The sequence below is a fragment of the Hyaena hyaena genome, unplaced genomic scaffold (assembly GCF_003009895.1).
Source record: "Hyaena hyaena isolate Hyena2069 unplaced genomic scaffold, ASM300989v1 scaffold_283, whole genome shotgun sequence".
NCBI lineage: Eukaryota > Metazoa > Chordata > Mammalia > Carnivora > Hyaenidae > Hyaena > Hyaena hyaena.
This window is the reverse complement of record NW_024080916.1, coordinates 1,954,105-1,966,790: the sequence shown is the minus strand read 5'-3', so window position 1 is coordinate 1,966,790 and position 12,686 is coordinate 1,954,105. Positions and strand designations below refer to the sequence as shown.

The 12,686-nt window shown below is 35.1% G+C and overlaps 1 protein-coding gene across 2 annotated transcripts in view; it reads left to right on the top strand.

The window, feature by feature from the left end:
* Positions 1–12,686, top strand: part of ITGAV (integrin subunit alpha V) — a 94,727-nt gene that overhangs the window by 36,822 nt on the left and 45,219 nt on the right. For both annotated transcript variants that reach the window (XM_039246566.1, XM_039246565.1), the window contains exons 3-6: positions 704–795; positions 3,169–3,283; positions 8,188–8,249; positions 10,652–10,697. In XM_039246566.1, the coding sequence (XP_039102497.1) occupies positions 704–795; positions 3,169–3,283; positions 8,188–8,249; positions 10,652–10,697 (315 nt within the window). The remainder of the gene's footprint in view (positions 1–703; positions 796–3,168; positions 3,284–8,187; positions 8,250–10,651; positions 10,698–12,686) is intronic.

Genomic DNA, 12,686 nt, shown 5'->3' with positions numbered 1-12,686 from the left:
CATGGAGCTGCACGTGGGACTTGATTTTATGAACTGAGATCATGACCTGAGCCGAAATCAAGAGTCAGATGTTTGACTGAGTCACTCAGGCAACCCTCCATGGAAAGGATTTTTCTTTTTTCTTTTCTTTGCTTTTCTCTTTTCTTTTCTTTCTTTCTTTTTTAAATTTGCACTAGTTTACATGAATGGCCGGTACTTTGGGAATAATTTTCTCAGTAATGTAAACTGAAAGTAAATATTTGCATGTAGTGTACCAAATCTAATTCTTTTTCCCCACCAGCCAAATCATGTGTCTTAGATGCTAACCCCTGTGTTATTAATTATGTCATTTGCACTATCTTTGTTTTTTACTACTTGGGTTTTACAAAGGCAGTGGCCTTTTGTTTTCATAAATATATTTATATCACAGAACTTTTGGGAGTACAGTAGGCAATTATGTGCTTAATAGTTATAATTTAGCCAATGGGAAACTACTTAGTATTACTTTTTCACATCTGCATTATAGTAGTTAGTGGGTTTAATAACAACCCTGAGACACTTCTAGTCATCGTGTATTTCATATCTTTGATTAGTTGAAAGTTCTGACATTCATAAAGTACACGAGATAAATAGCTAATATGGTATTTGATTAATCAAAGACATATTCTTTGTGTCACTGGATTGAAATAAACTCTCTTACACTAAGAATATATATTTTTCTTAGGCAACAGAGATTATGCCAAGGATGATCCATTGGAGTTTAAGTCCCACCAGTGGTTTGGAGCATCTGTGAGATCAAAACAGGATAAAATTTTGGTAAGTCTTTTGGATATTTACTTGTAAGTGAGTTTTGTCATTATGTAGAAACACAGGAAAGTTTCTCTTTGAGAGCAAAACGCATTCTCAGTGCGCTCAGGAGTACAGGACAAGATGAGAAAAGATAGCTCTGTTGAAAGGCTGTCCTATCCAAGATCTCCTCTGTCCTGCCCTTCACAGACCTGCTTTTTGCTACTTTCCGTCTTCCCCACTCCTGTTGATCCTTCCCCTCAGGGGTTCAGGATGAGTGTGCCTGCAGTTAATAAAACACACTCGTACCTCATCTCTTTAAAAACACAGCAGCCTTTCCTTGTCTCTTCCTCCTGCTATGCCGCATTCCTTTGCTCCTGTTTACAGAAACTTTCTCGACAGTTACCACCTCTACTTCTTCACTGCCTTTTCTCTTCCCAACCACAGTCAGGCTCAGGTAGGCATGGCCAAAGTCACCCATGGCTTTCAGGTCACTGAAATCACTGGTACTTGTTGAATGTTTCTTGCCACTCAGCACCATTCAGCAAGGTCAGCTAGCCTATTCTTTTTGAACTGCTTTTCTTCCCTTGGCTTCTGGAACAATGTACTCTCCTGGTTTTCTTCCATCTCCCTGTCTGATCCTCACGGTCTTCTTGAGAGGCCCCTCTTCTGCTCAGTTTCTAAGTGTTGGATGTCCCTAGACTGGGTTATAAGCCACCATCTTCTCTAACTACACCTTTTACCTGACTGTTCCTATCCTGTCCCACAGCTGTAAATACAATCTATATGTCATAACCCCTAAGTCTGTATCTCTAGTTCTTAATTCTCCCTGGATTTTCAAAGTCGTATTTCCAAACTAGCTGTGTGGCATCTCCATTTGAATATCTCCTATATTCCTCAAAATGAACATGACCCAAATAGAACTCTTGTTACCCTCCATCAGGAAGGAAAAAACACAAAGATAACGGTTTCCATATGAAACTTCCCCAGCTTGTTTGAATGCATGCCTCTCTACCCCCATCCACCAGCAAGCCCTGTCAATTCTGCCTCCAGAATGTATCCCACACCCATCAAGAAATTATCATCTGTGCTATTTCTGCCCTGTACCCAGCCACTGTCGTGACCCACCTGAGTTACTACAGTGGCACATCTCCTCTTTCTGCTTCCCTTCCTGCAGTCCGTCCTCTGCAGTCCCTTCTCTGCAGTCCGTCCTCCAGCGGAGGGCCAGGGTGAGCCAGAGCATTTTGTCTTCTTGATTAAAACCGTCAGGTGGTTTTCCATAACTCATAGAGTACAAATCCCTGCTTATCCTGGCTTATAAGCATCCCCACAATCAGGTCACTGGCTTTGTCTCTTTGGCATCATCTCCCACTACCTCACAGGCTTTAGCCACACTAGTCTTCATCCCTTCCACATGCCAGGTCAGTGCAGTTAGTACCTTAGTGTGTTTGTTCCCTCTGCCTGTTTTATGCTCACCTTGTTGATTTTCACTTGGCTAGCTCCTTGTCATTCTGATTTCGGCTTTAATTTCATTGTCTCCGAAAGCCTTTCCTCTCAGTGCGCCAGGAGTGCAGGATTTATTACTGTTTTTTAAAATCTGATGGTGAGGCATTAGGGAGGAGGAGCTGAAAATTAAGAGATGAAATTTCAAAGGAACTCTACAGGATGTGTCTAATTGGAGGTCAAGGATGGGGTTGGAGGTGGGGCCACTCTAGGCAGAAAGCAAAGAAGCAGAAGTAAGCAGGAGCAAATAGTCCTTGTACGTGAAACATCAAGTACGTGTACAGAAGTAGCAATAATCATCTCCTTTCACTTTTTTCAGAGTAAATACAGAATAACCCAGTGTTGACATCTGCAGTGTTTCTGTTAATGTTTTGCTTCAAAAAGTATTACAGAGAGTTCATTAAACTTTTTTTGCCAACAAGTTAAATTGTTATATTTTGGTAGGTTACTATGTTATTAAAGTATGCATTATTCTACTTCTTGTGGGTGGTCTTAAAATCGGTAACTCTGAAAACAAAAAGGTCACAGTTTATTTACAAACTAGATCAAATGAGCACTGCAAAGTCTTTTATTCTTTTCTTAATAATAAATTATTTGCTTTATAATTTAGGGGTGTATTCTTTTTGCATGAGAATGTTATTTAGTTAAAATATTGATTCAGTCAGCGTAGTGTATAACATCAAGAAAAGTGCTACATGAAATAATTTTGCTATTTCGAAAGTGAAATATGTGAAAAAAGTACTTACCACTGTTGTGATAAGGAACTCAGGCTATAGGATAAGTGTGATTAATCTTTATTAATGCTTAGAAATAATACCAATTCTGGGGTAGTGTAGATTGTCTGAAACACTGATTTTTTCAGGGAATTTTTATGTTGTGGACCACCACCTTTGATTTCAGGCATGTGCCCCACTGTACCACTGGAGGACTGAAATGAAACAGGAGAGAGAGCCAGTTGGAACATGCTTTCTTCAGGATGGAGCAAAGACTGTCGAGTATGCTCCATGCAGATCAAGTATGTATGAGAAGTGTGCCACCTTTGAAATGAGGGTTGGGAAGTGTAATTTGTTAAAAATGTGCCTCTGTGTGTGTGTGCACGTGCATGCATTAAAAATTGTAGACATACTGTGTTAGTCAAAAGATGCTCCATTGAGGTTCACTAACACAGATGTGGGGCTCCCTAAAACAAAAGAAGCTGATGCAGTAGGTCTGCATCAGGCCTGTGTACCTGCATTTTTAGGAAAACTCTTAAAGGCAATTTGATGGATACCAGAGTCTAAGAACTAGAGCTTTATATTAATAATATTGCTAAATATAAAAAAAATATTACAGAGCCAGAGTTTATATAGGAAGGTAAAACATTGAGCTCAGGACTCTGAGTCTGAATTTTCCTCCTTTTATTTTTTTTTAAATAAAAAAATTGTTTTAAGATTTTATTTTTAAGTAATCTCTACACTCAGCGTGAGGCTTGAACTCACAACCTCGAAATCCAGAGTCACATCCTCCGCCAGCTGAGCCAGCCAGGCAGTCCTGAATTTTCCTTCTGTTAAATCAGTTTAATTAGTTTGTCAGTCAGTTTTCACGTTTACTCCTCTTTTGATGATCTAAAAGAGCTCCCCCTGTTGACTAACATTGTTTGAAATTTCAGATGAAATTCATATGGTGACTAAAGGTGATTTTGAGTCCTTATAATTTTGATCATGCTTTTCCATAGGAGATTCCAGTTCCTTTGCCTTCCCATCTTTGTTGAATAGCCACCACTCCAAATCCTCTTTATACAAGAAACATAAAAATAGCTTATTGAAGAGTCTTATGGTATTTGTATCTAGAGCACTTTTTAGGCTGTTACGTTTTTTTATGTTCCATTGGTTATCAGATAGTTCAGCAGAGAGAATCAGGAACAGAAGTAGAACACGTAAGACTGTTACTGCTAGATTTCTTTCATCCATGTTAGGTGACTTGGGACACCAGGCCAAAGGAACTGTTCGGTCCTTAAAATTTTAAGCAGTTGAACCTCCAGGAAGCTACAAATGATTTTATTAACACGTATTTCTTAACCCACCAATTTGACCCTGCTTGTTGTAAGTGAGAAGTAAACATCAAAAGAATGATATCTCCCCAGAAGTGCACTGCTTATTCTGATAGGTCAGAAAGCACACTGCCTCACAGGACAGCGGGGACTGGCAGTTTTATACTCCGTGCATGATGCTGTCTGTGTCACTACCTTTATGTTGCTTTTTGGGTTAGAGTCCTGCCATCTTTGTGGTATGTAGAAAATGTGAGGACTAAATTTGTGTTTGCAGTTTCTGAATTGCAAAAATGTTCCTATTGTGAGAAGGTAATTTTACGGCTATGAAGAATGAGCTAACTCTTATGCATCAGGTTTGTAACTTACCATTTATGTGATGCACACAAAGGTAAAAATCACCTTATTCTCACATGATAGATGTGGGAACTGAGATTCAGACAGTTGAAAGCAATTTTTTCCTACATCTTATAGTAGTGAGTGGTCTAATAAGGATTTGAACCCAGGTCTGCCTTATTCCAAATGAACCCTTCCCTTGTAAATACTAACAATGGGATATGTTTTCTATTCCAATTGCCTTGGTGTTAACCACAGCTTTTCCTTAAAGAATACATTGTGCTTTTACGAATATAGCTTTGGATAATTCTGGGTATGTAAAATACTTGGTACCCTTCTGAAAGCAGACATTCTAAAAACAATCCATTCATGTGGATATACTGTCAGGTTAGGCTGGTGTTGTTTTTTCATTTTGCCTTTTCTGTAACAACCATTTTTTTCCCTCAATAGGTATTTAAAGGATGAAGGCAATGTTGGCATGATGTATCTGTTCATAATGTTTTTGCTTATTTGGTTTAGGCACAGAAATTGTAAATACAGGCACAAAAATTACAAAATCATTTTTAACCCTTATTTTTTAAAGTATTTAACATCCAAATCAGGTCAGCAAACTGGCTTGTGAGCCTCTTTTTAGAAATAAAATTTTACTGGAAAGCAGCCACACCCATTTGTTTGCATGTTGTTTATAAAGGGAGAGTTAAGTAGTTGTCACAGAGACTGGATGACTCCTGAGTCTGAAATATTTGCAGTCTGTTTCTCACAGAAAGTGCTGATCCTTAATCAGATAATAAAACCTAAAATCTTTAGAAAAAGCAAAAGAATAACCTCAAAAAATCAAAGTGAACAGCTCTTTTCCTCATATATCTGGCTTTAAGTATCTGTTGATCACTGTATATGCTTTTTGGATCAACTTTTGAAATATGAAGCTATGTACAGACCCCAGATTACAAGGGGGCAACTTGACCAGAAGAAAAGAAATGCTCAGGAGTGGGAATCTAAGAATCTGGTTATATTCTCCCATTTTGTCAACAACCTGCCTATAGCTATTATCCACTCTGGGCCTTTGTTTTCACTGTTGGTAAAACACTGATCTGGTCAAAAATTTGAAAGGTACAGTTTTTGTATTTTGTATCTTCTTCAATAAATTTATGCAACCAATGATTGATTTTGCATGGGGATGCCAGTTTTGAAGGGCTGCATTGCTAACTTCTTGATAACTTTGCTTGTCTTAGTAGTGGTAGTTTGTCGTCTGTTGTTTGTTTGCTTTTATTTTCAACATGACCTGTGTGGACACCTGGGCATGAAACTTCACTGTCTGTAAAAAATTTTCCTTGTTCCTGATTATGTTTGCTTTTGGCTTTTCATCACTGTCTGTGACCTACTGGTTTTACACAGTAGGCCAGATGACTTTTCTGCTCCAAAAGTACCAGAGTCACAAATCATTTAACTTAAATACTCTTTGAATTCTATGCTCAGACTGAATCCTTTGTTCCTTCTACTTTCTGATGACATTTGTACATAGATTTTTCTCAGTTATGATAATGAGTTGGCTTTTCTTTCGCCTTGATTGTTAACTCAGGAAATGACAAGTGCATTGCTGATTTGAGATAGTGCAGTTTAGCAGTGTGGACACACCTGGGCTCAGATCCATGTTCTCTTACTTACTAGCTGGCTGACTGTGGTCAAGTTACTGAAATTTTTGTAAGCCTTAGTTTCCTTATCTGTAAATTGTGAATAATAATAGTATCTCTCATAGGATTGCTGTAAGATTTAAAAGATCATGCCTTGGAAAATGCTATCATACAATCCCTAGCTCACAGAAGGGGCTTTGTAATTAACTGCTCTTACTATCATAATCAGTAATATTATTTATAATGCTGTCGGGCTTGATGAATGGGACACATATTTTTCATCTGTAGAAACAGAAACAAAAGCCTTCCCTGAAATAGCTTGTAGTTGACATAAGGTTCTTTACATTGCTGTAAACATTCAGTTTAATATGGACCTGTTAAGAAAATTTTAAAGGACAGTCGTGTTTTCTTGATGTTCTGGGAAATGAAATAAAGAAGATAATTGTACAGTATGATAATCAAAAAGGGATGTCTTTAAAAATAGCCTGAAATAGTTCCCTGAATACATCTTGAATAGAGGAAATAAACATGCAACTTGAGGTCAGAGCAGACTTCCTCAGTATGATTCACTAGACCCTGGAAACCCCAGCCCCACATTTTCCCAATCCTCCTGGTTAGAAAAATTTACACTGGGGCAGCATTATACTCTTGAGGCCATTCAATAAAACAAATTCTAAATTTAGTTATTAAGTGTGTAATCTTGGGGCAGTTCCCAGGTTTTTAAAATGGGTTCAAAAATTTTGATGGGAATATTTGACAAAAATTCTTGGAAGTTGTGCTTTCATTTATACTGAAAATAGATATTTTTGGTGTCTGTGTTTGGGTGGGAAGTTTAATAATACTATAGCATAATCATATATTGTAATTGGCTACTTAAAGTCCTTGTTAACAAAGAGTAGTATTTTTTATTGTTCCTTGTTATCCTCGAAATAAAACTGGGGAGAGCCTCAGGTTCATCCTTACCTGCATTCTAGGTCCAGCTTTAGTCATGATTAGAGTTAATTTAAATGAATTGGCTAATTGTCCAGAAATTGTCCCCTTGTGAGAACTACAAAATAAAGGGTAACTACAAAAGAGTCAAACTGTTGAATCTATTATCATTTGGAAAATAATCAAAAGTGTGTTTAAAGATACTCACTTTCATTAGACTGCAGTTCTAAATATGTTGTGAAGATAGTTTCATATTTTGCTCTTTGCTGATCATTAAGTTAGAGTCTGGCCCTCTCTCCAAATCCTGCACTATGGTTTTAGTAGATTTTTTGTTGTTGTTGGCTATAAAATGTAGGTATAGTCAGTATGTATTAGGAGTGTACGTATCTCTTTACTAGTATTCATAATAAATTTGTAAAGACCCTAGCAACTGTAGGGTATTAATAGGAATTTCAAGTTGGAAATTTACTTGTAGATCACAGCTCATCTTTGTGTCATGAAATCAGAATAGTGGATCATAACCAGTAATTTTTTTTAAAAGGAATGAAATAAAATAGAATATATCAGAATATATTGTCCATGGTTATAGTGATAAGTTTTGTGAAATTTTGTCTTATTCATGTATCTGTTACATACACATACAATAATGTATATGTTGGGTTAAATGGACTCACATAAAATATAGCCTTGCTGTGGATTGTTGTTAAAAATAAGTTTGAAATCTACCATCTTAGGTGATGTTTCTGTTTCCTGGTGACCATGCCAGATACATTGATCTCTCTCTATTGCCACTATCTGAGAAAATGGTGCTGATAAGAATGCATACTAACTTTTTTAGAGTATGGTAGTAACTCATTAAATGCCTGAGTAAATGAACACTCCCAGTTCAACAATACATTATCTTACGATTACAGTGATGCAGATTTTTCTCATGTTTTGTTTTCTGTCATTTGTTTGTTTTTGGGTTTGTGTATATTTCCAATCTTTTTATTTTAGAAAATATTGATGCTGATGGACAGGGATTTTGTCAAGGAGGATTCAGCATTGATTTTACCAAAGTAAGTTCTCATTTAAGACTGAATGAGATTCAGATCTATCTCATTATCTAAACCATTATTAAAAATTAATTGCTCAATACTTCAGCTTCTCTATAATTATTACCTGTTTTATGAAAACAGCTAATAAAAATGACCCATGCATTTTGATATTCTTGTCTTATCTTCTTTCCCTAGCAGACATTGCGTATTTGAAATAGGACATCTAAATGAGAATGGAGGACAGTAGAAGATCTCAGTAGATGACAGATAACTGTTATGACTTTATATTAAAATTTACAGTTAGATAAATTTATATAGTATTAAAGTTTTGTCTTTTTGATTGAAATTCACAAAAGCTGTCAGTGGGAACTTTATTACAAAATTAGAGTTTAGTTACATAAAAGCTGAGAAACATGGTGTGCTTGCCACCTATTATGTGCCTACAGGCAGCAAGCAAAGCTTGAAGCAGCCGGATTATTGTGAAACATCTCATAAACATGGCTCTGTGTATTTTTAACTAAGTTAGTATGCTTCTTTCCAGAGTTGATAGTTTTTAATGTTCTCCTAAAATAACAATTCAGTTTATGGTTTCAAAGGAAAAATTTTTAAGTACTTTTCCTTATATCACTTTCTTTTGTGTATGTGGGGGTTTTTCGGTGAGATGTATGAAAATATTGAATGTCAAATTGAGCATATTAATTACTCCTGTAGAAATCTCAAATATGTTAATTAAAAGTAGAGCTTCCTTAGAAAGCTTAATATGACTTTCTTAGAAAATGTGAGCAAAGAATGCCATAAATTTATTAAAATAATGGAAACTACAATCATGTAATTCAGAAAATTAATAAAGCCTTTTCTTGTGTTTTTAAATTTATATTTTATCTTTATGTTATTAAATTTTTTTTTCTAGACTGGGACTATAATTATAGTTAACCTTCCTTATTACCATAATTGATTTAAGTTACTCAGTTTGAAATTCATAACTCAAAATTTACTCATAATTATTCATAATTCAAAATTTGAGGAAGCAAAACAAGAAAAGATAAAGTATATTAATAAATATTAGGTTTAAACTTTCATGATATATTTTCAAATAGGTGTTATATTAAAAACAGTATCTATGCTTTCTGTACCTTTCTATACAGGCATGTAACTATAACCCCAGAAATATTCGCATATAGCAACTATTCATTACTAAATTATTTACTTTCGTTAACTCATTTCTGAAAAAAAGGTGTCATTTTAAAGCAGACAACTTAGAAGTATCTTTTACATATCCAGGGCAGGAAATTGTCTGTTGAAAGCTTGGAAGGGCTATATGTATGTTTGGAGGGGCAAAATTATTTTTTTGATCTCCAGAGGGAAGAAATGTCCAAAACATGCTCAAACACTAAATATAGTTATCTTGAATTTGATACTTAGAGTTGGTTACAGATACAAGAAATGCTAGTCAAGTGTAATATGTATGTATTATTATACACTCTAAAAAATTTACCCTCTAACTTCATTCCTGTTTAGATCTGCAAGACACTAAAAATAATTTTTCATTAGCCAAAGAATTTTTAAAAATTCTCTTTTCTATATTTTTATTATTTTTAAGTTTATTTATATTGAGAAAACGAGCACAGGTGGGGAAGGGACAGAGAGAAAGTGAGAGAGAGACTCCCAAGCAGGTTTCACACTGTCAGCACGGAGCCAGATGCTAGGCTCGAACTCCTGAACTGTGGGATCGTGACCTGAGCTGAAATCTAGAGTCAGATGCTTAACCAACTGAGCTACTTAGGTGCCCCCAAAGAATTAAAAAATATTTTTAAATTTTATTTTAGAGAATGTGTGAGTAGGGGACTGGGCAGAGGAAGAGAGAGAGATTGAGAAGCCCAAGCAGGCTTAAAGCCCAGCACAGAGCCCAGCATGGGGCTCGATCCCACAACCCTGGGATCATGACCTGATCCAAAACCAAGCATCGTGTACTCAACTGACTGAGCTTCCCAGGCACCTCTAACCAAAAATTTTTTAATGATTGTTAGAAAGAAAATTTGCCTATATAGTCACAAATGTAATATACAAAATTAATGACTTTTTGTTCTACTATAACTCAAAAATATTTTGCAGTAGACCTTCCTAACGAGTTCCAAACCAGCCAGATCTATCGAATCAATGTGTGTATATATTTGCATATTTTCATATATTAAATGTATTATAACTTTTTAAAACTTTTTATTGTATTTTAGAAAAGGTGCAATGAAAATTTACTGAAAATGAGTTAAAAGAGAGTGAGATTTGTGATTTTATTATATGTATATGTAACTTTTATGTATATTAAAATATGTATATGTATATATATTATGTATATTACATTGCTTTCAGTTTTTAAACCTACCTGTTTTTAAATACATATTTTTTTGTTGTCTGATTTAATCTAGGCTGACAGAGTACTTCTTGGTGGTCCTGGTAGCTTTTATTGGCAAGGTAGGTTAATGTTTTTTTTTAAGTTTATTTACTTATTTTGAGAGAGAGAGAGAGAGAGAGCATGAGGAGGAGGAACAGAGAGAAAGGGGAGAGAACATCCCAAGCAGGCTCCATATGGTCAATACAGAGCCCTAAGTGGGACTTGATCTTACTAACCATGAGATCATGACCTGGGCAGAAATCAAGAGTCAAGAGTCAGGCACCCCTAGGTTAATATTTTTAAAATTATTCAGTAATGATTGTGTTTAATGCTATTTTGGGTTATCATGTGCCTATAAGAGTTTTCAAATTATTTTAAAGAAAGAAATTAAAAAATACAATTTAAATGTATAATTGCTATCTGTTACACAGTATATTTTTGATAAAGGACTATAATACCTTGCATATAATATGATACATAGAAAATTTGTGGAATATTATAACATATATATTATATATATTCTTAGTTGAAAATAAACAGTATTTTAAAAGTAATATAAAGTAAATCTATAAAGTAATTTAAAACAACTTATTTTTATTGTTTGTGAAATATGCTTTTTTGAGTCTATTGTGTAAGCATTAGGAAGTGTGTGGAGCTGATCTGTGACAGGCAAACTGTGGCATTCTGAAAGCTCATGGTTTTGAAGTATTTCAAATTTGCTCATAAGAATATTTAAATGGTTATTTTCTCATTAACAATTGACATCAAGAATGACTTCTTTGTTTTAGGGAGTTTTTAAAATAGAGGGTCTTAGGGAGTTTCAAAAGAATGTAATTCAGCTGGCATCAATATAAACACACTACATTCTTCAGTCATTCTGGGAGGCCTAATAAAATTAACTATTTGAATAAATGAATGACAGATCATTATTTCCTGACAAGTTGAAAACAAGCAACTAAATTTGCCTACTTGCTTTACGTTTCATTTATCATTACAGATACACAAGTATATATTTAGTTAATATAGCACATATTTGTTTTCTGCTAAAAAGTGCTATTCAGAGGGTCAGAACTTTTGTTTCTTGGCATTCTGATATTTAAACATTGGAACTGGAAAAAACCTGTGACTGCATGGATGTGCAAGTTACTTTCTGATTCTGAATTTTACTTCTGTATTCTACACTATGCTTTCCTTACTTGCTTTTCTGTAGGAAAACCCACGCTTGCTTTTGTTTCATAGAAAGGGAAACTAAAGAAAGAGATTTACTGAAAGGGAAAATAGGATAGAAAGAAAATAATAAGGAATGAGAAATGGGAATAAGGGAAAAGTCGAAATGGAGGGCAATGGGGGGAATGAAGAAAAGAGCAAAATCAGGGAAAGATGGATCATCATCTCCTTTTAGTGGAGACACACTAAATGAAAGAAGAATTTGGATTTCTGTGAATTAGGCATTTATTGAAAAATGAAATGACTTAGGAAAATTGTAATTGAGTTTTACAGTTTCAAAGTGAACACAAAAATAGTTCTAGTTGCCTATGAGATTAAAACAGGAGATATAAATACTTTCAAGTAAGAGAAAAAACATGGAATTATTCCTCTTCTTTAGTGCCAGTTATGTCATTCGGTAGAGGTGAGGGACGTGTCTGCTGGGGGTGCCTGGGAACCAAAGACTGAGTTTGGGGGTTCTCAGGCACCACTGATTGTTATCTCTGCCTTTCCAAGACACACAGCTGTGAACATGTTTAAATGAGTAGTTGCTTTAATACCTTGAATATTATACAGTGCATTCATTCCTATTTAAAAATTAGGACAGACATAATTTCTACCATGTTGATTTGAGTTTTGTTAGTAAATCCTCTAGGAAATGTAACTGAAAGACTCAGTGGCTGGGCAGAGAATATTTTGTTCTAATGAGATTAAAATCAGCAAGTTTTACCCTGAATTAATAGGTATGTTGGAATGAATTTTTCCATAGATCGCAGAATTCTGTCTATACGAATAGAGAAATTATAATATTTTGTTCAAAAGAGATGATGGAATTTTCCTGTGTTCTTTGATTTAAGAAATAT